This window comes from Alosa alosa, chromosome 15 (genome assembly GCF_017589495.1).
Source record: "Alosa alosa isolate M-15738 ecotype Scorff River chromosome 15, AALO_Geno_1.1, whole genome shotgun sequence".
NCBI classification, from domain to species: Eukaryota; Metazoa; Chordata; class Actinopteri; order Clupeiformes; family Clupeidae; genus Alosa; species Alosa alosa.
Window position 1 is genome coordinate 19508836 of NC_063203.1, and position 27698 is coordinate 19536533.

At 42.6% G+C, this 27698-nt stretch overlaps 1 protein-coding gene across 5 annotated transcripts; it reads left to right on the plus strand.

Moving 5' to 3' along the window:
* Positions 1-5108: 5108 nt before the first annotated feature.
* Positions 5109-9233, plus strand: LOC125308727. Of its 5 annotated transcripts, XM_048265291.1 has the most exons (11): positions 5109-5186; positions 5272-5373; positions 5650-5730; positions 6075-6155; positions 6287-6370; positions 6489-6572; positions 7080-7160; positions 7286-7366; positions 7496-7573; positions 8272-8361; positions 9105-9233. In XM_048265291.1, exons 1-11 carry the CDS (start codon positions 5132-5134, stop codon positions 9122-9124), a joined length of 837 nt encoding a protein of 278 aa, XP_048121248.1. In that variant the 5' UTR covers positions 5109-5131; the 3' UTR covers positions 9125-9233. The 5 variants fall into 5 exon arrangements, with proteins under 5 accessions (XP_048121248.1, XP_048121249.1, XP_048121251.1 ...); XM_048265292.1 differs by lacking the exon at positions 7286-7366; XM_048265294.1 differs by lacking the exon at positions 6489-6572.
* The last annotated feature ends 18465 nt before the right edge of the window (positions 9234-27698 follow it).

The following is a 27698-nucleotide window of genomic DNA, read 5'->3' on the forward strand; positions in this document are numbered from 1 at the left end:
CTCCCGAATTGAAGGCAAATGGAGACTGAGGTTTTTGTCTCATATTTTAGACTCTTGTCACCACTTACCAGCTGCAGCGCAATCAAGAAACCTCAGAGGTAAGGATGTTTAAAATAAATAAATAAATAAAAAGTCGACATAAAAGCCTGCTGATGAATATCCTTTTCCCATGCCTCAACCATGATGCCCCTTCCATTTTAATTCCATAATGCGCCCCCTTCATATAGATAGTGACAAAAACAGCCACGTCAGCTTTGCTCCGCTGGCACACGAACGTGGCACACCGTAAAGACATCACGGTGCGGTCGCTGAATGATGACAACGATGACAAACTTACTGCCAATCCACGGCAATTTAGCCGCCTTTTATCGCCTCCATTTTGTGGAAGAGACGCTGCCCGGCCATCCACTGGCTAATCGCTAACACTGCCAGACACAGTTGTGGCATGGAGGGAGGGAGGGAGATGACATTTATAATGTAATTGATGAAAATAATAATAAAGATGATGAGCAGTGTGGCTATGACTCACCGGGCACTATAGCGGGTGGAGGCTGACGTCAGACTGCAGATGGAGGAGGATGGAGCGGAGAGGCCGAGGACTCAGCAGGATAAACGAGAGAGAGAGAGAGGGAGAGACAGAGGGAGATAGAGGAAGAGAGTGAGGGAAAAGGGGGAGCATGAGGGAGGGAGGGAGAGGAGGCCCAGCTTCCAGGGTTAATTGCATGGACCCGCCTGGCACTAAATATGGACAGGCCCGGACTGACGGTAGACACAGTGGCCAGGGAATGGACTAATCATGGAGATGGGCTTCGTCCATCATTAAAACCTCTTTTGATTTGGGCCCCCTCCAGATTGGTTGGATCAGCTGGGAGAGTGAAGCCACTGACCGCCATGTTTATGCCAGTCTGCACTTTAGCTAGATATCAAACATACTGTAATTACTGTCAGAACGTGAGCTTAAGTAACAGTACGCGGGCATTTACTTATGTCAATCAGTCAGTAATTTAATCAGAGTTGTTGGTATAAACAACAAGTTTTTGCATCAATTCAAAATGAATTTTGATAGTATATGGCCATGTTAAAGGCAGATAACCATGTGTCATTCCAATTTTCAAAGTCCAAGGATAACCTGTGAAAATATCTTCATGACTATATCACCAACAGCTGCTATTGCTTGCTAGTGCTGCTATTAAGGTTAGTGTTGTTACTGGTGTGGGCAAGGTATGGCTTTTAAACTCATTGAGTAAATGAAAGACTTTCATTTTAACGTTAATGTTGATGTCATATTGCCTAGTCTGCAAGACATAGGCCTACTGGCTAGCTGAAATGCAGGTAACAACACAATGTGACCATGTTAAAAAAAGCCAAATAGACCTCCGAAGTTCACCTCCAAAAAAGCTGCCATCTTTGAGATCCGGTATCTTGCGATTTGACCTATGGGAAAATAACATGGGATTTTTGAATTATCACACCTGTTAAACTCTTGCGGGGACGAAGAAGTCTGAAATCCAGACGTTTTTCTCAACACACTTTAGTACTCTAACTTCGAGTGGCTCGGTAGGTATAGCGGTATGAAACCCATTATTGTTAAGAACTGGCCTGCCACTGCGCTGAGCAAATGTGAACCCCCCCTTAAGAGGGCAAACTTTAACTACAACAGAGCTAACTTGCATGCAACTTGTCATAGGTAGTTATAGCAGAGACTGTCTATTGAGGAGACACAGCACTCAAAAAATCCTCCATAGAAGTGCCTGGGGCTAGTTTGTAACAGCGATGTCTACACATATCCCACCCCTTCCTCGACAAAACGTTGACATGTGAATACAAGATGTAGTAGAAACAAATGTGTACAAGCAATAGGGATAACCGCACCCTGGAGAGGACTGAAACCCATTCAAAAATGTGGGGGAGATTCACAAAGAGTGGACTGCAGCTGGAGCCAGTGCTTCAAAAACCACCATACACAGATGTATGCAAGACATGGGTTTCAGCTGTCACATTCCTCTTGTCAAGCCACTCTTGAACAAGAGAGCGTCAGAAGCGTCTCACCTGGGCTAAAGACAAAAAGGACTGGACTGATGCTGAGTGGTCCAAGGTTATGTTTTTCTGATGAAAGTAAATTTTGCATTTCCTTTGGAGTCTGGAGGAGGAGAATCCACGTTGCTTGAAGTCCAGTGTAAAGTTTCCAGTCAGTGATGGTTTGGGGTGCCATGTCATCTGCTGGTGTTGGTCCACTGTGTTTTCTGAGGTCCAGGGTCAACGCAGCCATCTACCAGGAAGTTTTAGAGCAGCTCATGCTTCCTGCTGCTGACCAACTTTATGGAGATGCAGATTTAATTTTCCAACAGGACTTGGCACCTGCACACAGGACCATGGTATCCCTGTTCTTAATTGGCCAGCAAACTCGCCTGACCTTAAATAGAAAATCTAGGGGGTATTGTGAAGAGGAAGATGCGATACGTCAGACCCAACAATGCAGAAGAGCTGAAGGCCACTATCAGAGCAACCATGGCTCTCATAACACCTGAGCAGTGCCACAGACTGATCGACTCCATGCCACGCCGCATTGCTGCAGTAATTCAGGCAAAAGTAACCCCAACTAAGAATTGAGTGCTGTACATGCTCATACTTTTCTTGTTCATACTTTTCATTTGGCCAACATTTCTAAAAAAACTTTTTTTTGTATTGGTCTTAAGTAATATTCTAATTGTCTGAGATACTGAATTTGGGATTTTCATCAGTTGTCAGTTATAATCATCAAAATGAAAATAAATAAACATTTGAAATATATCAGTCTGTTTGCAATGAATGAATGTAATATACAAGTTTCACTTTTTGAATGGAATTACTGTTAAATCAACTTTTTGATGATATTTTAATTATATGACCAGCACCTGCATTTTTACTAAAGTTTTTACTATGAATCTGCTGAGACCTTGAATTTCCCCTGGGGATCAATAAAGTATATATCTATCTATCTATGAATCAGTTCTATTGCAGTTGACCTGTAGACATAAGAAAATTAAATGTGTCAGATTTATTAAACATAGGACTCATTTTTAGATACCCCAACTTACCATCCAAAACAAAAAGGGAGGGGTAGGAAATGGTGTGCAAGAGTTTTTTTTTTTTTTTCTAGGGAGGGGGCAGTATGTATGTGGAGGGGTAGACTGTTCCATAGACTGAGTGCACCGACGGCTCGGTTTCCAAAGTTGTGGTGCCTGATGCGGGGAATGGCAAGCTGATCCTTTTCAGAGGACTGCAGGGACCAGGCTTGACTGTAGGGTTAGGGATCAGCAAGATACTAGAGAGCAAGTGTGTGGAGGAATTTGTAGGTAAGGAAGTATTGGTAGTTTGTAACTTGACTGCCAGTCAGTGAAGCTGTATGAGGGTGGAGGTGATATGCTGCCAGGGTTTGCTGGGCAGACCAGGCAGGACGACATTGCAATAGTCCAGACGGGAGGTGATGGAGAGAATGTGAGTTTTGGTGAGTCCGAGAGTGAGGGTTGGAGTATTGAGATGTTTTTGAGGTGGTAGTAGGCATATTTGGTGATGTATTTGATATGTTACTGGAATGAAACAGTGCAGTCCAAGATGACGCCCAGGTTGCGGACTTCTGGAGATGGAGCAACCATCGACATCCAGGAGATCATGACCTTCAGTTATGATGCAAGAGCCACCACCATGAGCTCAGTTAATTGCTGTTGAGTTTGAGAAGACCTGGAAAAAAAATAGTTTTTTATTTCTTGCAGGCAGCTGACAAGTGGTGTGGGTGGGAGCTGGGGAGAGGGTTGGTGCTGATGTACAGTTGGGTGTTATCAGCATAGCAATGAAGCTGAGTTCATGGTGTATATGTGTAAAATATACATACAAATATGTGATGTGTAAAAATATGATTTTTTTGTTTTGTTCTCTAAGTGGATTCCATTCATGTCCAGAGTTACGGTGATTTAGAGAAAACGTGAATAGAACAACATTCAGGTGCATTACACCTCAATCGGTGCCCTAATAAGCGATGAGTGCTAAACAAAATCACAAGTGTTACCCTAACTTGTTCTGAGAAGCAAAAGACCCAAGTTAGCAGTGCTCCTATTGCTAGTGTTATTAAGGTTAGTGATGTTGCTGGTGTGGGCAAGGTGTTTACACGTCTTCCAAACTCATTTAGTAAATGAATGACTTTCATTGTAACATTAATGTTAATGTCATAGAAATACGGACTAGCTTGAATTCGGGTAACTCAATCAGACAATGTTAAAAAAGCTTTCTGACTGAAAACAAAGCCAAATTGATCCAAGTTTAATAATTGATCCAACCGCGATAAAACTGTTGATAACAAATTACCGTTTTCATTTCAAATAACATAATTATCTTGATTACCATGGTGTGGAAACCATGTGTTTAATCCTTACCAGCTTCATCCAATTCTGCTTTTGACATACAGTAGGCCTGGTACAATGTAACAAAACGGGTACCCTACTGATTCTGTTGTCTAATTGATGGTTTTAACTGCAATTCAGATTAGACTACACCTGATTTTAAAAGGCGGAATATTTTCACCACAAAACGTGCACTGTATCATGTAGCCACTCTGCGTCTTTTTATGTTCGCGTCCACATTAAATCCATTCCACTCATGTTATCAGGAGAGTACAGTAGCCTTAAGTTTTATTTTGAACACTTACTTTGGTCTCACTTATTGGATCCAAATAACAGAAATAGTAAACTCCAAGTCATGGTAGGGTGAGTTAAGCTATAAACACATAGCCAATTAAACATGACCAAGGAAAAAGTGAACGGGACACTTTTTAGAAATTATTTCAGCTTGAATAGGCCTATCAGTGCTTTCTTAACATATTAAACACACTTTTAAAATACCGCAACAATACCGAAAACCATGATAATTTTGATTACTATAACCGTGAGGTTAAATTGTCATACCGTTACATCTCTACCTGCGACACTACACCTTCCTCACTATTGTTAGGCCAGGCCCCATGAATCGCTAAACGATACACACCTGGAACTCGTGTGATTCTAATTATCATTGAATTGAGAACGAGTGTGTCATGCCTTTATAAGCCTCCATAATGCCTGCTTGAACTCACCCTTACCATTGTTTTTGGTGGTTCAACATGGCAGTAATGGCAAAGGTTGTTGTGTTGATTCTGATTGCTACTTTCAGTAATGGTGAGTGGTTTAAGTAGCTTTTGGCAGTTGAATTGATTTTAAAATCTTGATTTTATATAATAATTTCTTCTGTTCTTGTGAACAGTTTTCGGTCTTCCAAAGAGGGATGTCACGGAAGTAGGTGCCCATGAGGTTGATGTTTCAACAACACCAAATCCCAACAACCACACCCAAACTGAAGCTCAGGGTGAGTATTTCATGTTGTAGTGTAACGTTTACATGTTCTTACAAGTTGGTTGTGTTTCATTTAAATGTCTAAACTTAAACAGAATCCAAAGGTGGCGCAAGTGAAGGTGTCCAAGCAGGCACTCCAGCACCTAATCCACACAATCAGACCGCTACGGCACAATCTGATGTAACTGCTAAGGAGTTCTTTCATGTATAAGTTTCTGCAAGTCTGATTTATTGTGTTAGTCTTGAGACTTGGCTTCCCTCTGTCTTCCTCTTATGTGGAAACCAAAAGATGGAGCAAGTGAAGATGATGTGGTAACTGCAACCCCAAGTCTCCAAAATCAAACAGCTGCTGCCCAAACTGGAGAGGCTGGTAAGGACTTTGGGTCACTTGTGGCTTCATAAGTTTAATAGATACAGTAACATTTTATTGTGGATATGTACATGCCTATGGACCATTCCACCTCCACCCCTCACTAAACTAAGGCCTCTATGTGGAATACAAAGATGGAGCAAGTGAAGATGATGTGGTAACTGCAACCCCAAGTCTCAAATCAAACAGCTGCTGCCCAAACTGGAGAGGCTGGTAAGGACTTTGGGTCACTTGTGGCTTCATAAGTTTAATAGATACAGTAACATTTTATTGTGGATATGTACATGCCTATGGACCATTCCACCTCCACCCCTCACTAAACTACACTTATGTGGAATACAAAGATGGAGCAAGTGAAGATGATGTGGTAACTGCAACCCCAAGTCTCCAAAATCAAACAGCTGCTGCCCAAACTGGAGAGGCTGGTAAGGACTTTGGGTCACTTGTGGCTTCATAAGTTTAATAGATACAGTAACATTTTATTGTGGATATGTACATGCCTATGGACCATTCCACCTCCACCCCTCACTAAACTACACTTATGTGGAATACAAAGATGGAGCAAGTGAAGATGATGTGGTAACTGCAACCCCAAGTCTCCAAAACCAGACAACAGCTGCTGCCCAAACTGGAGAGGCTGGTAAGGACTTTGGGTCACTTGTGGTTTAATAAATACAGTAACATTTTAGTTATGTACATGCCTATGGACCATTCCACCTCCACCCCCTCACTAAACTACACTTATGTGGAATACAAAGATGGAGCAAGTGAAGATGATGTGGTAACTGCAACCCCAAGTCTCCAAAACCAGACAACAGCTGCTGCCCAAACTGGAGAGGCTGGTAAGGACTTTGGGTCACTTGTGGTTTCATAAATGTAGCATGTTGTAGTTATGTACATGCCTATGGACTATTCCACTTCCACCCCTCACTAAACTACACTTATGTGGAATACAAAGATGGAGCAAGTGAAGATGATGTGGTAACTGCAACCCCAAGTCTCCAAAAATCACAACAGCTGCTGCCCAAACTGAGAGGCTGGTAAGGACTTTGGGTCACTTGTGGTTTCATAAATGTAGCATGTTGTAGTTATGTACATGCCTATGGACTATTCCACTTCCACCCCTCACTAAACTACACTTATGTGGAATACAAAGATGGAGCAAGGAAGATGATGTGGGACAACCCCAAGTCTCCAAACCAGACAACAGCCAAGGCCCAAACTGGAGAGGCTGGTAAGACTTTGGGTCACTTGTGGTTTCATAAATGTAGCATGTTGTAGTTATGTACATGCCTATGGACTATTCCACTTCCACCCCTCACTAAACTACACTTATGTGGAATACAAAGATGGGGCAAGTGAAGATGATGTGGTAACTGCAACCCCAAGTCTCCAAAATCAAACAGCTGCTGCCCAAACTGGAGATGCTGGTAAGGACTTTGGGTCACTTGTGGCTTCATAAGTTTAATAGATACAGTAACATTTTATTGTGGATATGTACATGCCTATGGACCATTCCACCCCTCACTAAACTACACTTATGTGGAATACAAAGATGGAGCAAGTGAAGATGATGTGGTAACTGCAACCCCAAGTCTCCAAAATCAAACAGCTGCTGCCCAAACTGGAGATGCTGGTAAGGACCTTGGGTCACTTGTGGCTTCATAAGTTTAATAGATACAGTAACATTTTATTGTGGATATGTACATGCCTATGGACCATTCCACCTCCACCCCTCACTAAACTACTTATGTGGAATACAAAGATGGGGCGAGTGACGATGATGTGGTAACTGCAACTTCAAGTCCCCAAAACCAGACAACTTCATCAGGTGGAATAACTGGTAAGGGAATTGGTGCATTTCTGTTTTTGGGTTTCAAAATCATTGAAAATGACCACTGCATTTGAGAGAACTGTTGACTGAAGTCCACTGACTGTCAATGGTCAGGTTGTCTCAACTGTCCTACCACATGGTTCCAATGATTCTCTGTAAACCAAGTGATGTTTTTTTTTTTTTTTTTTTTAATTGGCACATCTCTTCAGCAAGTCTGAGCTAATTGATGATGCCTGCCTTGTGAATAATCTCCTGTAGAAAGCAGATTTTATCACAATACTTGTATTTTTCTAACCTGTAGAATGTGTTTTTAAACAAATCTCCAAGCTAATGCTCAATCTCCAGAAAAATGCTCCAACTGATCTTTCTGTGTATTTATTAAACCTGGCATAACTCTTCAGCAGAATCAATTGAGTTCACTTGTGTTACAGGCAGCAGAAATGTCCTTTTTTTTAACATGAAATAGTAGGGCAAACACAGGTGTTAATGAAGTGTCCAATTTAAGTGTAGTGGAATCAGAATGTTATTGATGTCAAGTAACAGCTGGGCCTGACATTTTGATGTGTGTTTCTGTATTTTTCTGTTGTCTTGCATCTTTTCCAAATTATAACTAGGGTCAAAAAAAAAAAATAATAATAAGATGAGTGACTGTTTTCCACTTCTGTTTTTTTTTTTTTTTTTTTTTTTTTTTTTTCTGGAATCCCAAGATGGTGCGAGTGAGGATGCTGGTGTGTTAACCACCGTACTGAATCTGCAAAATGGGACTACCTCTGCCCAAGTTGGAACCACCATCACTGGTAATTGTTTGGCTTTTTGTCATATTACCTGTTAAGGAGATTTGAGTTGTCACTTTATTAATAAGTCTGGAATTTCAATCTTGATCAGCTGTTAGACCTGGTGCTCTGCATCAGAATCTGCTTTAAGATTTGAGTCATTTCTACTACTTTTCCATCATGACTATTTTGTGTCTGCAAGAAATGTGCAGAACTTTTGGTGTCAGAAGACCAATGCTAGTTACTTGTAGATTGTAGAGCTGTGAAGGTGCAGTTTATGTTATTAGCTACTCCACATGAGTCTTATTGATTTTTAGAGCAATGGTACAGAAACTGAGCACTGGGCTGGCTTGGTTGTGGTTAATTTTTAGCCCAGCAGGTATCTTAAAATCAGTGCCAGTAGTCAAACTTCTGGTGGTTTTTTTTTAATCCAGCCCCATATTGGAGCAATAGCATATTGTGGGATTGCTCACCAATGTCTTAGTTCTAGTGTTGTATTCATCCTGGTTTTTGCATTTTATAATCTTGTGTTATTCCATGTAAAAAAAAAATTGGGCAGCTCATGTTGGGCCCAACAACATGCTGTACAAGGACCCCCTTTAGAGCAAGGGTGCAGAAATGGAACATTGTGGGCTGGCCTGGCTCATATTTCAGACTGTAGCTTGCTCATAAAATCAACTAGTAGTCACCTGGTTAACCAGGCCCAGGTTGACTCAATGGCTTTTTGTATTGTACAGTAAGTAAAAGGCTGCTTTTTATCCTTGTAGACTCCCGTGATGACTCCTGAAGTGGCCGCTCAGAATACTCATGCTAAATGGAACTCCCTTTCATCTGGATCATTTTCTGCACTTGGGCTTTCTCCATTTTGAATTCAATAAAGGCCTGATCTTATCTAACATCGGCTTTCCTTTTTTTAAAGTGTAGTCATTATTTGGGTCCAGTTTGGTGGTTAAGCTGACTAGCAACCTCTCTACTGACTATCCTGTAGTATTTACTTAAGACTTCATCTGTAATGTGGACAATTTTGATTCGATCAAAGTTTGTCAAGTCTGTCTTTAAAATGGAATTTGTGGAGATTGACCTTCCTTAACAAGTTCATTTTCTTAAGAGCAGTTGTGCAGTGTGATGGGGGAATGATCGCACTTCCTGAAAATGGTGTGTGTCACAGTAAATACAGACAATGCTTAGTAAATAACTGTACACCTGATCTTTGTTTGGACACAGTTAAGCCTAACCTATAAAATATATATATATTGTAACAATCTTGCAAAGTTGTCTCAGAATGGTATTATTGGTTACACACGTACATCATAACACAGGCAACACAAAGGTCAATTAAACAGGCACAATACACAAACCGGGTAGTCACATACAATACACGGGGTAAACACATGAGGTACAACATAAAGAAAGACTACACCAGCTAACACATACATGACATGCGGGTTCGAGTCCCGCAACGTGGTCCTTTCCAGATCCCACCCCGACTCTTTACATTTTTAGACAAGTAGTGTGGGTGGGAGCTGGGTAGAGTGTTGGTGCCGATGTACAGTTGGGTGTTATCAGCATGGCAATGACTCGGAGTTCATGGTGTATATGTGTAAAATATACATACAAATGTGATGTGTAAAAATATTTTTTTTTTTTTGGTTCTCTAAGTAGATTCCATTCATGTCCAGAGTTAAGGTGATTTAGAGAAAACGTGAATAGAACAACATTCAGATGCATTACACCTCAATCGATGCCCTAATAAGCGATGAGTGCTAAACAAAATCACAAGTGTTACCCTAACTTGTTCTGAGAAGCAAAAGACCCAAGTTAGCAGTGCTCCTAGTGTTATTAAGGTTAGTGGTTTTGCTGTTGGGCAAGGTGTTTACACGTCTTCCAAACTCATTTAGTAAATGTGACTTTCATTGTAACATTAATGTTGATGTCATAGAAATACGGACTAGCTCCAATTCGGGTAACTCGATCAGACCATGTTAAGGCTTTCTGGCTGAAAACAAAGCCAAATTGATCCAAGTTAGTCCAAGATGTCACCTGCGACTAGGGATATAATTACCAGTGTAATGGTAAACCGCGATAAAACTGTTTAACAAATTACCGTTTTCATTTCAAATAACATAATTATCTTAATTACCATGGTGTGGAAACCATGTGTTTAATCCTTACCAGCTTCATCCAAGTCTGCTTTTGACATACAGTAGGCCTGGTACAATGTAACAAAACGGGTACCCTACTGATTCTGTTGTCTAATTGATGGTTTTAACTGCAATTCGGATTAGACTACACCTGATTTTAAAAGGCGGAATATTTTCACCACAAAACGTGCACTGTATCATGTAGCCACTCTGCGTCTTTTTATGTTCGCGTCCACATTAAATCCATTCCACTCATGTTATCAGGAGAGTACAGTAGCCTATGTTTTATTTCGAACACTTACTTTGGTCTCACTCACAGTGTTGGGCAAGTTACTTCAAAAGCATAATGCATTATTTATGACTGCCGCGCAGCGAAGCGGCGGTCATATAGGTTTAGTCAGATTTTTTTCTTCTTTTTTTTTTTTTTCATGTCCAAATTTCCGTCAAAAAGATTCCCTGGACACTGAAAGACCGGGGTAAAGCAGAAACTTGGTGGAGCATGTAACCCTATATGGATAGCATGGAACCATCGTTTTTGTTTTGATCTGTAGCCCCCGCTGGACTGCGCGAAAGGAGGGTAGGGCGAACAGTTTTTCTGTGAATATCTTTCGAGAACCCGTAGGTTTAGGAGGACCATTTTTTTTGTATGTTGATCTCAAGGGGCCATGTCAACCCATTCTATAACCACTCCACATTATAAGCCACCCGGTTAAACGCAAAAAAGTAAAAATGGGGTGTTTGTGTCCTGCAGGTATCTGTGACCCTAACATAGTCAAAACTGCACAAAATTGGAAGTGTAGGATCATTATTTGACACCCTCTGGGTGCCGCCAAGTTTCGTGGAATTCCGTTCATGGGGGCCACACAATAAATTAATTTATGTTTATACACTAACTGGCCTGTAGGTGGCGGAGACAGTTTTCTGTGAATATCTCGAGAACCGTAGGGCTTAGGAGGTCCCCCTTTTTTTTGTATGACATTTACATTTAGTGACCGTACACCAACAAGGATTCCCGGGACACTGAAAGACCGGGGTACACGAAACTTGGTGGGCATGTAACCCCACATGGATAGCATGGAACCATTTTCGTTTTGATCTGTAGCCCCCCCGCTGTACTGAACCCCCCTAAAGGAGGGTAGGGCAGACACAGTTTTCTGTGAATATCTTGAGAACTGTAGGGCCTGACCAATTTTTTCCGTTTGTTTGCCTCCAGGGGTCATGTTCACCCATTCCATGTGCACACATGTGCATAAACAGATACACACGCACACACATACATTCACAGTAATCATACGTATGACCAGGGTGCGATTTGTGTAAAAACCAGAGGGGGGGATGATTTTGAATAAGTTTGTAAACCCCCCCACCTCAAAAATTTTTTTACAAAAATGAACGAACGATTCATAGCCTAGTAATGTCATGGCTAACTAGATGTACCGCATAGCGGTACAAAATATGACCGCCGCTCAGTCCTGTACATCCGTTCCGAGAAAATAAATCACACTTCAATTTCACTTCACTTCAATAAAATTTTACAAACGCTTTGTGGATGATATCCTAGTCCTATATGATGCCACTTTTGAGGAACTAGAGAGATTCCACATGTTTCTCAACACGTCTTGTGGCTGCCTAAGATTCTCTATGGAGGCTGATATACACAGCATTAGTTTTCTTGATATTCAAATCAAGAGAACAAATGACGGTCTGGAAACCACCATATACAGAAAACCAACTGACCGTAATACACTGTTACGTGCTGATAGTTTCCACCTTTGAAGAGAAGCCTACCCATAAGTCAACTGAAAAGAGTGCGCAGGATCTGCAGCTCAGAAGAAGAATTCAAAGAGCAAAGTGACATCATGTTGGAGAGATTCCGTGCTAGGGGTTACCCTGAAGACTGCCTTCAATCAGCGGCAAACAAGGTAAGGGGCATTACCCAGCCTGAAAGCCTTATACCATCTCACTGTAAGAAAACAGAAAATCAGGTTCAATGCATTTTGGATTACTCACCAGTGGCGGGGCAGATCAAACAAGTGGTGCTAAAATACTGGCATATAATACAGTCAGACCCGACATGCCCAAAAAGCCTCCAGGCGCCCCCAAGGATTATCTACAAGAGGCCACGCAACATCAGGGACTATGTAGTGAAGGTAGACTGTCCACCAGCACCAACATCGCAACATTTCTTAAGCGACATTCCAGACGGGAATTACCCTTGTGGCCGTTGTGCACAAGACCGCTTCACATACAATGCAGCTTCACTCCTTCACCCACCCAACAACAGGAAAGAATTTACATGTTAAAGGTAAAATCACATGCAGCACTACCAATGTGGGAAAGCCTATGTAGGTAAAACATGCCGGGCCCTGAAGATAAGAATAAGTGAACATAGGAGTAATATCAGAAACAACAATGAAAAGAGCCCTTTGGCAGTTCCCTTTAACCAATCAGGTCACCCACTCTCAACCTTAAGATTTTTAGGGATAGAACATGTAAAACAACACCGCAGAGGAGGAGACACAGACAACCTGCTTCTAAAAAGAGAGGCCTTCTGGATCCACCACCTGGGAACTTTGGCCCCAAGGGGGCTCAATGAAGATTTAGACATTAGACCCTTCCTCTAATATTGACTGTGACCAATATTTGCATTGAGTACTGAATTTTACATGATGAACTCTATTTATTGTTGATGATTGTACCTTTAGACATCTGCTTGTGTTATTGTACAAAGTGTAAGGTTCTATCTAATGTTTTTATTTGGCTTTAGTCACGCCACAAGCTTGCATGCTGTACCTGCAAGGGTTAATGAATCACTGAGTTGACTCCACCCCTCTAGACAGGTGATTTAGATCATGTACCAAGCCTGTGTTTGCTAGTGAATCTGAGGAAGACCGTAAGGTCGAAACGTCATGTGCCAAATGAGAAAATAAACTCAACAAAAGAAGACCAAGGAGTGTGCGAACTTTTTTCCTAAAAAACTTGACTCTTTTTGTTCAGCACCTGGGATGTGCACAAAGTCTCCTTGGAAGTAAACAACAGAAAAGCTCATCAAAATGCGTCTAAGATGCAAAGGCATATAGGGCAGGACTTGGACCCATAGACAGTAAAAGAAATGGACGAACAGACTCCGTCGTTTTCAATGGGAGGGCACCGCGTCAAATTGAAAGATTTTTCAGTTGGTCCCCCCAGTACTGCGCAGACTCGCACTTAACTTCGTGACGTTAGCCATCGAACTGAATCTTGTAACTCATATGATAGATAGCCTACAGAAATTCTTCTCACACTTCCTTCGCCTTCAAAGTTAAACATTTATTTATGTATTATTATTAATATCATCCTCACAAGCGATATCAAGTCGTGTTAATGTTGAAACTACCACACATCATCTTCAAAAACAGTCATGGTAAAACAAAAAAAACGTATAGCCTTAAGCTAATCTTCTTTCCACTTTTCTGACTTACGGTCAGTCCATCGAAAACCTCTGAAATGATTATCGTTTGACTACCTAATGGTAAAACTACCGTTTTCATTAGGTTTACTTGCCTCTTTACCTTAACATACAATGCTGTAGGCTACATAGCTTTGTTCGTGAGTTTCCGTGCTGGCTGGACTACGCTTCTTACCCAAACAATACGGTTATCTCCCTTCGGTGCTTTAGCTTCCCTTCAACCGGACATGCTAAACATTCTTTTTAAGGGAACCTAACGTTACGTACGAGGTAGTCGAGTCTTGTTTTGCCTTTTATTGTTTATGTAGATAACACAGAAGCTACAATATCGGCACAGGATATATGCTATATGAAGTTATGGTATTTCAAAAAAATCCTAGAATGAATGGGCTTCTATGGGGTTAGCAGAGAAGTGGTCCCTCCAGCCACCATTGATTCTTCTACTTCCGGGAATTCGCCTGCCCCCTTGCTTGGACCACAAGAAAAGGCGCGATATTTCGAGAAATTACGGATTATTGGCAGTGCAGATTCATATGAGCGAGGGAGACGAAGTACCAAGTTCAACCACAAGCGCCCCCCTTCCTCTGATAACTTCTGGCATTATTCAAAGTCAAAGTCAAAGTCAAAGTCAGCTTTATTGTCAATTTCTTCACATGTTCCAGACATACAAAGAGATCGAAATTACGTTTCTCACTATCCCACGGTGAAGACAAGACATATTTTACCAATTTTAAGTCCACAGACAAACATAACATTCAAGTAAACAAAAAAGTAAGTAAATAAGTAAATAAGAGGGCACATATAATAATGAAAAAATAAGAGCAGCAAAATTTTGTTGAAATTGTGCATAGACAGTCAATAAAAAAACTAGTGCAAAGTCAGGCCAATAAGAGGCTTGGGTAGTTCTGTTTGACCTGAGTAATAAAGAAAGTGGCATAGTGGTGCAAGTTATGTAAGAGCAGCAGAAGTGTTGTGTTTTCAGGACAACAACACCAAGTTGTAAAGTGTACAAGTGTGCAAGTGTTCAAGTGTTCAAGTGTGCAAGTGGAGTAGTGCAGGCGGACCATTGTGGGTCCAATGTCCAGGATGTTATGTAGCTGAGGGTGGAGGGGGAGAGGAGGGAGAGAGTTCAGCATCCTTACAGCTTGGTGTATGAAGCTGTTGGTGAGTCTGGTAGTCTTGGGGAGGCGCAGGCTTCTGTACCTCTTCCCAGAGGGCAGTAGATCAAACAGATTGTGGCCGGGGGTGACTTGCATCACTCACAATTTTGGTCGCCTGGCGGGTGAGGTGGGTGGTGTAAATGTCCTTCAGGGAGGGGAGTGAAGCACCAATGATCCTTCCAGCTGTGTTCACTATGCGCTGCAGGGCTTTCCTGTTGTATTCAGTGCAGCTTCCGGCCCACACAGCGATACAGCTGGAGAGGATGCTCTCAATGGTGCCTCGGTAGAATGTGGTCATGATGGCTGGTGGAGCACTTGCTCGCCTGAGTTTCATTGGAAGTACAGGCGGCGCTGAGCTCTTAAGCCAGTGATGCAGTGTTGGTGGTCCAGGAGAGGTCTTCACTGATGTGCACCCCCAGGAATTTGGTGCTGCTTTCGCTCTCTCACCACAGCACCGTCGATGGTCAGTGGCAGGTGTTGGGTGTGACCTCTCCGGAAGTCAACAACAATCTCTTTGGTCTTGCTGGCGTTCAGCAGGAGGTTGTTGTCCCTGCACCACGTGGTCAGATGGTCGACCTCCAACCTGTATTGAGTCTCGTCGCCCCTTGGTGATGAGACCCACCAGAGTTGTGTCGCCAGCAAATTTCACTATGTGATTGTTGCTGTAGGTTGCAGTGCAGTCATCGTCAGCAGGGTGAAGAGCAGCGGACTGAGCACGCAGCCTTGGGGCCCCTGTGCTCAGTGTGATGCTGCTTGAGGTATTGTTGCCAACACGTACTACTTGGGGCCTCTGACAGAGGAAGTCCAGTAGCCAGTTGCAGAGGTAGGTACTGAGTCCCAGTTTGTCGAGTTTGCAGATGAGTTGTTGTGGTATTATGGTGTTGAATGCAGAACTGAAGTCTATAAACAGCAATCTCACATATGAGTCTCTTTTCCAGGTGGGTGAGGGGCTGGGTGGAGGGCAGAGCAGATTGCATCCTCTGTAGACCGCTTGGCTCGGTATGCAAACTGGAAGGGGTCCAGGGTGGGGGAGAATGGCTTTGATATGTGACATGACAAGCCGCTCAAAGCACTTCATGATGATGGGTGTCAGTGCCACAGGGCGGTAGTCATTGAAGCAGGATGGAGCAGTTTTCTTGGCACAGGTATGATGGTGGCAGCTTTGAAACATGATGGGGCGATGGCTTGCTTCAGGGAAGTGTTAAAGATGTCTGTGAAGACATCCTTAAGCTCCCCCGCGCAGTCCTTCAGCGCCACGACCTGGGATGTTGTCTGGACCTGTTGCCTTCACGGTGTTGATAGCAGCAAGTGTCCTCTTCACGCTGTCGGCAGAGAGGCACAGGGGCTGCTCATGTAGAGGGGGATGGGTCTTCTGTGGGCAGGTGCTGTTTTGTGCTTCAAAGCTGAGCAAAGAAGCGGTTCAGGTTGTTGAGCAGAGGGATGTTGCTCTCACAGCTCTGTGGCGCGGGCTTGTAGTCCGTGAGGGCCTGAATGCCCTGCCATAGGCTTTGTGAGTTCCTGCTGTCTTTGAAGTGGGTGGTTATCTTGTGAGTGTATTCCTTTTTTGCTTCCTTGATGCCACGGGACAGGTTGGCTCTCGCTGTTTTTCATGCCAGCTTCATCCCCAGCTCTGTAGGCTTTGTCTCTGGCCCTCAGCAGCCTGAGGACATCCCCTGTCAGCCATGGCTTCCAGTTAGCCCGAGTGATGATGTCTTTTGTGTGGGTCACATCATCGATGCACTTGGTGATGTAAGAGGTTACAGTGTCTGTATACTCCTCTATGTCTGTCCGGTTGTTGTAAGTGGCTGCCTGCTTAAACATTTCCCAGTCTGTTGTGTCAAAGCAGTCTTGAAGAGCATCGGAGGCTCCCTCAGGCCACACTTTTACCTGCTTACGAACCGGTTTGTTCGCTTTTACCCTTTGTCTGTATGCGGGCATTAGCATAACAGTGATATGGTCTGAAAGTCCAATGTGGGGGAGGGGGGTGGCTTTGTATGCTCCTTTGTGTGTAGTGTAGACCAGGTCCAGGATGTTATCTCCTCTTGTTGGAAAATCAACATGCTGGTGTAGCTTTGGAAGTACAGTTTTTAGATCAGCATGGTTAAAATCTCCAGTGAAGATGGTGAAACCGTCTGGGTGTGCCGTCTGTTGTTCACTGACAGCCTGGTACAGTTCACTAAGAGCCGCGTTCTTATCGCTGTTGTTGTTGGTAGGCGGGATGTATACTGCGACTAGCAGAATCGCAGTAATTTCCCTTGGCAGGTAAAAAGGACGGCACTTTATGATCATAAACTCTGCCAGTGGTGAGCAGTGTTTGCATACTACTACAGTGTCCCGCACCATTCGTCCACGGATGTAAACACAGATTCCTCCTCCTCGTGGATTTACCTCCCTTTACAATGGCCCTGTCTGCTCGATAGCATGCTAGCTGCTCCAGTTGTACAGCAGAGTCCGGAATGTTGTCATTTAACCAAGTCTCAGTGAAGACGAGCACACAGCAGTTACTTACTGTCCGTTCGTTGATCTCAGCAGTCGTATGTGATCCATTTTGTTGTCCAGTGATCGCATACATTTGCCAGGAGAATGGATGGTATGGCTGGGCGAGTTGGGCTGGCCGCTAGCCTGGCCCGGACGCCTCGCTTGCCCCTCTTCTGCTTCCTCGCACACCGCTTCCGACGCTTTCTTTCCGGGAGGAGTAGCAGGCGAAGTCCGGTGTTGTTGCAGGCGGAGTAGTCCGAAGTTCCTTTAGCGTCTCTGTTGCAAAGTCCAGAACGCTGCAAAACTTGCTTTTGCAGATGTCAATTAAAACTGCCTGCTGTACTTGTAGTACGACGTGAGTAAGACAAGACGAAACACGTAAAACTTTTCGGACAAACACTTTTAAACGCGAACAAAACACCGTATCGGGTTGGGACAGAGAGGGTCGCTGCGTGTGTATCGCCCATCCCTTCTCCCTGGTCTTTTAATAACTTTTTGGAAGTCGATACCCATGTGACAGATGTAAAATATATTTACTTTTAAAATATTTTAATCGTAACCAATCAGCATGTGGAAATACCATAGAAGAAGTGTGGAGTAGATCTGCACCGGAAGTGGGAGGGAGAGTGAGAGTTACGTGAAGAGGACAGAGAATAGCGGTAACGTGTGAATGGCTGCTATATGAGAAGGAGATAATTAAGAAGAACGGTGTTAATGTTCAGTATAGTGAAGTTTAAGTTAGTAGCGCAAAGTTCTGTTGTGATTCCTGGCTTTTGGAGTGTGTAGCCTACGTGCGAGAGTGAGGCTCAGTGCACCTGCCGAGGGAAGGAGCGTTAAACTGTCGTTTGCGAGTTGGCTAGCTGATATTGGGCTACTCACGCTGCTAAGTTCAACGGTTCCCTGCCAACCAGAGACTTATCCACGACATCAGCGGCCGGGTGAAAGTTAAAGTGAGAACGTGGGGTAAGTAACCTAATTTTGTGTCATTTGCCAGCAACTATATTGCGAGTGGACTTTGATTTTTGTTTATTTTTGCTACCGTGGAATAGCTCCTGCTAGAACTGAAACGAAGGATTTTTGCTATTTGTTTTGCTACTTTGTTAACGGCTTCGGACTGTGTAAAGAGGAGGAAGTTAATCTAATTATTTTTGTTAAACCATACAGACTGAATTACAAGGAGCTCATTTGAACACTTTCGTTTTGAATTGTGTATTTTGGACTGAGACATTTTATCTTTTTTATTATGGCAAATGTTATTGTACTATTTTGCTAATAACTGTTAGTAGGCTACTTCAAGGTTGAATAGTATTCTGACATTTGATTTGTGACATTGAACTGAAGGGTTCTATATTGAATTCATTGAGCATTAAGAATAGCATTATTTGAGCGCTCATTCTCTAAAGGTTGGCCAACCATTTTGTGTGTCTACATTTGTCAAGAATGAGGGGTAAACTCATTGATTGTTTTGATTGACAAAATATTTTATTTCATTGTATTTTATCTCATATCTTTTTACAAGTGCGATAGTACAGTAAACCAGCACTTATTTTCTACTTTTCAAATACTGTTTCTGCTGGGAAGTTCTTCATTTTGATTTCAGGTAATCTTCTCTGGAGTAGGGGCGCCTCATTCTCTGCTGTCAGAATAGTGTAGTTTGGGGAAAACACAGGGTAAGTGACACTTAACAAACCCACACTTATGAACGTGTTATGCTCTTTAGGTCATCACTGTGACTAGGGTTGCAAAATTCCGGGAATTTTCAAAGATGGAAACTTTCCATGGGAATTTAAGGGAATTAACAGGAATTTATGGGAATAAACTGGGAATTTTCAAAATTGAAGGTTGGTTCTTCATAGGGAACTTAAATATAGTTAAGGAAAGTATATTTTAGCATTATCTTGACTAAAACAAACAGATGCCATTCAAATACACTTGAATATCCATGCCATTCCCCAATCACATGCACATAGCACACTGCTTACTGCATGGCTATTGAGACCAAACCCCCTACAGGCACTGTGCATGCCTCCATCACATGTACAGAAGATTTCTAGAAGACTAGACCACGCTTTTGAGGCCAAAGCACAAGACTTTTGAAGGCACACATTTGAGCCTGTGGACTAAACAAAGTGAGTTTTTTTATGATCTTATGGGGAAATATATTAAATGTATAAATTGCAAATATCACATACAAATGTATTCATCTACAGTAGTAGATCGCAAACTGATAAGTTAGATGCTAAATAAGATAGCATAACTTCATTTACCACATAAGGCAGATGCTAGCTAAGTCATGTGGCGGTTTTTCTCTGCAATATGTTTTGAAAATCATTGCAGTTGTTCAGCTAGCCTTACTATTTATATATCTGTTCATGCCATTGCATTAGTATTCTTACAAGCTCTTGTCTTATTTTACAGAAAAATGCCACGTGCACCATCCGATGTGTGGAGACATTTTACACCAGCTAATGTACAAGGGAAGTCTGTATATATGTGTAAGTATTGTGATAAGACATACGTGAAGAATGCCACAAAAATGCAGCAGCATATTGCAAAGTGCAAAAAAAATCCTCAAGGCCCAACACATGCAGCAAACAGGAGTTCCCCTCCAGGGGAAAATGAATCCGTTTCAGCTGTGTCAGAGTCAGATACCCTCTCATCAGCTCCTGGTCCCTCTGGCATCAGAGGATTCTTTGATTTTATGGATGAAGCTAGCCAGAAAAATGCAGATGAGTGTTTCGCTCGTGCAGTCTATGCAACTGGCTCACCCCTGATGCTGCCATACAATGTGTACTGGAAGAGGTTTTTGAATGTTCTCCGACCAGCATACACTCCCCCAACCAGACATGCACTGTCTACTCATTTGCTGGATGAAGAGTTCAACCGAGTTCAAACAAATATCAAGCAGACCATTGTCAAAGCTGACTGTATTTCAGTCATCTCTGATGGATGGTCCAATATCCGGGGACAAGGAATTATTAACTACATAGTCACCACTCCTCAGCCTGTGTTCTACAAGAGTGTAGACACAAAGGAAAACGGGCACACAGGCCAGACATCGCAGATGAGCTGAAAGTGATCATCAATGACCTTGGACCAGATAAGGTGTTTGCACTGGTCACTGACAACGCAGCCAACATGAAGGTTGCCTGGGCACATGTGGAGGAGACCTACCCTCATCTAACTACTATTGGCTGTGCTGCCCATACACTCAATCTTCTCCTAAAAGATATAATGGCACTGAAAACAATGGACACCCTGAACAAAAGAGCGAAGCAAGTTGTGAAATATGTGAAAGGCAAACAAGTAGCTTCCGCTACATATCTGTCAAAGCAAAAGGAAAAGAACAAGAGTACTACACTGAAGCTCCCCAGCATAACACGATGGGGTGGCGTTGTTACCATGTTTGACAGCCTTCTGGAGGGAAAGGAGTCTCTGCAAGAGATGGCCATATCCGCGTCTGCAGGCATCGACAGTGACATAAAGAAGGTCATCTTAGATGATGTGTTCTGGGAAAGAGTGTCTAGCAGTCAGAAAATCCTCAAACCTATTGCAGCAGCAATAGCGAAGATAGAGGGTGATGGTGCAATCCTATCAGATGTCCAGTGCCTTTTTGCAGAACTCAAAGAAGAAATCCAGACAGTCCTGCCCACTTCCCTACTACTGAAAGCAGAGGAAACTGCTGTGGTCAAGTCATTGGAAAAGCGGAGGGAATTCTGCATGAAGCCGGTGCATGCAGCAGCGTACATGCTGGACCCAAAATATGACAGGGGCATACTTTCTGGGGAAGAGATTAACGGTGCCTATGCGGTCATCACAGCCATGTCTGACCACCTGGGTCTTGATAAAGGCAAAGTTCTAGGCAGTTTGGCAAAGTATCGAACAAAGCAAGGCCTTTGGAAAGGGGATGGAATATGGCATTACCTGTCATGCCAGCACATATCTGCAGCCACCTGGTGGAAGGGAAGGTAGCCTCCATCATCCTCCAAATCCCACCATCATCAGCCGCCTCCGAGCGCAACTGGTCCCTGTTTGGGAACACGCACACAAAGGTTCGCAACAGGCTCACAAATGTGAGAGTGGAAAAACTGGTTGGCATTCGGGCAAACCTAAGGCTCTTTGAGCCTGACACAGAGCCATCCTCAACAAGGCTGGAAAGTGACACTGAAGAGGAAGACTCAGAGTTGGATGTTGAGGAAGTGGACATGTTGTTGGATGTTAATGAGGCCCAGGAAGAGCCCATTGACTGAACAAAAATGCAGAGGATTGCTTGAAGAAAGATTTGCATGTTTAATGGGACGTTTTGGTGGGAGAGGGGCTTTTTTCATTTAACATTTTGAATAGGATTTTATGGGGATTTTTGGATGGAGGTGCATTTTTGAATGAGTGGGGTTGGGGGATGAGTAATATTTAACCCAACATTCCTGTTTTTGTTCTTCCATGAAACAAGTGATGTTCAATATTCAATAAAATAATTATAACTTGTTCTTTTCTACTTACAAATAAATCTGTTGAAATATCTGTTAAAAACATTTTGCATGTATGTTTTCTTATGAATTCTGTTTATATTTATGCTTGGATATGATACAATTCGATTACATTACAATTAATTCCCAGTTAGTTCCCCTAAATTCCCATTAATTCCCTTAATTCCCATGGAAAGTTTCCAATATGGAATATTTCCAAAATTCCCCATCTTAACTTCCCATGGAAATTTACCGGAAATTTTCCGCCCCTTTGCAACCCTAACTGTGACACACTGAAATCCTGAAGCCTAAACTATTCTATTCATCTAGTGAAAGCAGCATAGGTCTGAGGCGAATTGACTTGGGGGTTAGGGACACAGATCTTGTAATTTCCAGTCATCCAGGGAACAGGTGTAACCCTTACTATGCGGATGTAGATTCCGTCCGCTACACCTACACCAGATGTTTTTCTCAGTCTGACCTATTGGTACAACCTAAAACACGGCAATAATTAACCATTTTCCTTGATGTTAGGGATTTACTTCAGTGCCTAATGCTTTCTAATGAGGCGAGTATCTCCAATATGGCGATGTCCAGATCTGATGACACGCCGTGCAAACCCCTAATAAATCAATTGTCATCAGTTGTTGTATGGTATGCACGTCCATAGTGGGACATTTGCACGCACAGCACTATTAAAGCTAATCGCTAACCCACTAATCGGTCGAGAACCGAGGTGAAGTTAGTTTGATATTTGATATTCGACAGATTTTTTTTTTTTTAATGCAGCCGGTTTCACCCCGTGTTTGCAGACAATGTACAAACAGGTGACCTGTCTACTTGCTCCCAGCCGACCTACTTAGTGACCGTCTATAAAGTACCTTCTGAATTACCTTCATATTCTTTTTTGTCAATAGCTTTGACATCATGTGACCTAGTGACTCCAAACCAATGCAGAATAGTTATCCTATATGGGACTCATCAGACACACCATAGTCACTGTATGCATGCTGTATTTTATATGATTTTTTTTTTTTAAAGAAAATACATTATTTCATATAAGAAACAGATTCCATATGTCCTAGTGACTCCAAACCAATGCAGAATAGTTATCCTATATGGGACTCATCAGATACACCTCTTTTTATGGTCACTGTATGCACACTGTATTTTATATGAATATTTTAAAGAAAATACATTATTTCCCATAAGGAGTTGTCTCCTTTTTTTCAATACCTCCCAACTCATGTGACCTAGTGACTCCAAACCAATGCAGAATAGTTATCCTTTGAGACTCATCTGTTTGTACATTGTATAATAGTTTGTATACCTGGAATTGACTGACCCACACATTTGTAGGGTTGTATGCAATATGTTTCTAGAATGTCATGTTTCTTCAAACTTCAATCATCCAATCCACCAAACACCAACCGAGTCAATGGCAGAATAAGCTGTTTGGCAATGGTAGAGAAGATTTGGCAATTTTTTCATGGGTGCGTCCCACATAGGCTACTCGGCTCTGCTGCTCATCCCACAAGTGCATGTTCCTTACAAATGGGGCACCATTTGAAAGAGAACTAAACAAGCTTTCCAACGGTATAAGATTTATTGCCCAAAAAAAACCATCGTTACCACAGAGAAATAATCTACCAACTCAAAGTTCCCTTACTTTTTGTGCTAAGTTTATTATAATGGCTGCCTTTGTATGTGACCATTTTAACATTGAGTCATTTTGGGCTAGGCATGAGGTAAAGTAAGCAGGGGTGAATTTGGTGACAAATAGGCTTACTGTACCACAGTGACACTCGTTCCTAAGCTCAGAAGCACATTTATACAGTGATCTAGACAGTACACTTGGCTGTAGAACACAGAATTATTTGCATTTAAACAATTTTATTAATTTCACAACCAGGAGCCTCAGTAGCGTGTGGAAGAATCATACACAGCCACAACAGCCTGGCACCACCTCCTCATGCTGGTCACACACTGCTGTGGAATGGCATCCCATCCCATAAGTCCAGAATCGGGACTCATCACTGAACATAACGTTCCTCCACATGTTGCCGACACCAGCGCAAACGGGCCTGATGGTGAAAGGCAGTCATGGCAGGACTCCTGGCAGCCCTATGAGACTGGAGATTGGCTGTGTGCAGTCGGTTCCCGATTGTCTGGGCAGGGAGCCGTCGGCCATATCGTCCTGTAAACTTTGACTGGAAATCTGTAGAAGACCGATTTGGTCTTCAGTTTGGAGATGGTACTAGGGCTCACTAGCCTGACGAGCCAGACCCACATCAAGATGTAGGGTGTGTCTAGATTTCTAGGCTAAGGGCTCACTCCAAATAATGCCACAACTTGGTTTTTTTGAACACCAGCTTGAAGTTGCCCTATCGCAAGGGCCCTATCCAGATTAGTCAAATGCGGCATGCCGATTCTTGGAGCAGACACTTACTGACTGTAGCTGTACTTGCAGTAGTAGGGCCCATGCTGCCAATCAGCACCTGGGGGTACCAGAAGCTCAAAACAAGTGTCATTAGCAACAGCAATAACCTGTTTGGCAATGGCAGATTAGATTTGGCACATTTTTCATGGTTGCAACTCACATACTCAGCTCTGGTGCTCATCCCCACAAGTGCATGTTCCTTACAAATGGGGCCAAACCATTTGAAAGAACAGGCTTTCCAACAATATAAGATTTATTGCCAAAAAACATGGTAACAACAGAGAAATAATGTACCAACCACACATTTCCTTACTTTTTGTGCCAAGTTTAGATAGTCCAATATTCAGAGAATGAGATGGTGACTGACATGTGTACAGATTAGGTGTTTGTGTTTCTTGTGTGGCCTTGTTTTCTGTAACCTACAGTGAGTCTTGCTCTCCTAGTTCTGGTAGTTTAAACAGAAACCTCCCTCTGCTGCTCTAAGCCACCAAACGGAAAACATGAACTCCAACTACACTCATGATGTAAGACAATGTGTGATTTAGTGCATTTATTGCCAAACGAAACTTCCGTATCTTCATAAATCCGTTGGGCAGGGTTGAGGTTAATTGGTATACACAAGCAGTAATCAGTCAAGTCCTGCAGAAGGAGGTAGGCATCCTGACCAACATGCGCCGGCAATGGACTACCCACGGGCATCCTTAGGGACAGACATGTCAGAGAGGGAGATGTGGCATAAGGCAGCCTACAGCTGTTCACTTAATTGCATCCCAGTTTCTGAGTTAGGTTAATTATCCAGTCTGGATGTGGAAGCGAAAAATTACAAAAAAAATAAGAAGCGTTCAACTTCACAAAGGTCAAGTTTGTGCCACATAATTTACGTCTCGTGTTTCTTGTTAGAACATCTGCAAGAAAGCAGTTGTGAGTGACCAGATGAAACTACTCTGCCTTTTCAAAGCCGCATTACTCCGGAGAGCCAAAACGGGCTTCCTACATCAGAGTTAAGGCTCACCAAAGATCCTACGCTTCAACCCTCTCTGGTGCTACTGCTGCTAGGACTTCTAATTGGAAACGGAGCAGAAGCCCGCTACCTCCAGCACCCCAGGCTCCATCTCCATCTTCCTCTCTTTCGATCTTTCTCCCTCTGTTAATGACCGAGCCAGAGCACCTGACATCCTCTCACGTTTCCTTCCATAGGGCCCTTATTTATGACATTACATGCTTGTAACCACGGCGGCAGTGTGGTATGGGCCTAATATCCATAATCACCTGCGGATGGCAACGAGGAGGAGCTGCTCACCTCTGCTCATTAAAATGATGGATGGGGGACGAGGAGGGGGGTACTCTCTTTCTCTCTCTCCCTCTGTTCCAAATTTGTTCTCATTTAGAAAGGTACTTATTAGGCTACACCTGGGGGATTCTTGAAGGTGGGAAGGTCTGTGTGTGTGTGTGTGTGTGTACACAGAATCAGCCTCTCTCAGGAGGATCTGGATTTCAGATGTGTTGGTTTGGGAGCACATTATGGAGTAGGATCATTTAAGATCTTGCGTTTTGCTGATGGATTAAGCAGTAACATCATTCATTATCAGCCCGTCCTGGTGGGATTCCTGCAGAAGATTAAGCAGATGTGCATTTGATCTGAATGACTGACTAAGACACTGCAATTGCTCCTACAGGACAGACCATTCCTCAGAATCATTCACTTTCATTAGAGACGGCAGAGATTGTGGCCTTTCATGCCAAATCTAAGAAGTTTAAGTATGTGTACCACAGTGTGTGTGTGCGTGTGCACACATTCATGAAAGCAATGGTTTGGAAAGTTTCCCAAAGGTGAGGTCTGTTTTTAAGACAAGAATGTGTATGTGTAATAAACCGGAACATTAGCTATCTCTTCAAATATTTTAAGACACCCACACACTCCAGCACTCCCCACACATTACTGTTATCTAGCACAGTGGTTTTCAAAGTGGGGGCCGTGAGCGGGTGCCAGGGGGGCCTCAGCAAGTTGGAAGGAAAAATAAAAAATAAATGCATTTGAAAAATGTAAAATATACCTTTTACTATGAGGGTTGTTATACAATGCCATTAGAATAATTTGTCGCATATCTGAACATTATATTTTTCATGATAATGACTGGGAATAATAGTAAAGTGATAGCTCTCATATAGCAGAAAGCCCTTTAGAAATGCAATTTTTACACACTGTGTGCTCCATCGCGAAGTGCTGGTGGCTAAAATAATTATTAGGATTAGCTTAATGTATTTTTACATTTGCCGTAGTATTGTTGATGGGTTTAATAACACATCAAGGGGGTCCTTGGCCAGAACCTAGTGGTATTTGGGGGGCCTTGTCGTGGAAAAGTTTGGGAACCCCTGATCTAGCAGACTAAGCATTGCTTTGACTTAACAGTTTAAGATAAGCACAGTCAAAATAAGTCTGATTAGACCTGCCAGATTTTGACATGGCAGCAGCAAAAAAAAAAACAGCGCAAGAATTGAAAATTTCACCAATTGGACCAGGCAGCACCAATTAGAACAGCACTCTAGACTAGACTGCAGGAGGAAACATTGTCTTTTTGCCTCGAAAAGTCATTACCCGATGCCATTATTAGCAGTAGATTGTGGCCTTTGAGTGCAAATGGATTTTATATTAAAATTTGATGGGCACTGAAACATTGGGCTGAACAACTGCAATGCTTTTCCATTAGGCCCATGATAAAAAGGTCAATAAAAGTAATGTCACCCGTCAGGGTTTTCCCCTCCGCCATTACAGTGACAGATTGTGGCATTCCAGAGATGGCATCGTCGTTACTTGTTGTCTGACAAGCCACTGAAGTGTTGCGGGGAGTGACATGTTGCTGCATTAAGGTGTTGTTCATTTACGCGACGCAAGCTGTAGCGAATAATTAAGATTTTGTGTCCAGTAGAGGGTGGATATTAAGACATGATTTTATGTTTGGTAGATACTTTTTGGCACCCAGCACTGAAATTTACCAAATGGACTTCAGTTTCAGCATATTCTTATACCTAGCTCTGAGTATTTATAATCATTCATTTGGAAATAACAGTCTGATAAACACTGTAAATTCCAAAAAAACATTTTTTCTATGGCATGGGTCTATCTGTTGCCAGCATGAATCCAAGCATTGTTCTTGAAAGATGACACGGGATGCCAAAATGTTTGATTATTTTTTTCTTTATTATTTTTTGTTTTGCCTTTTTTATTCC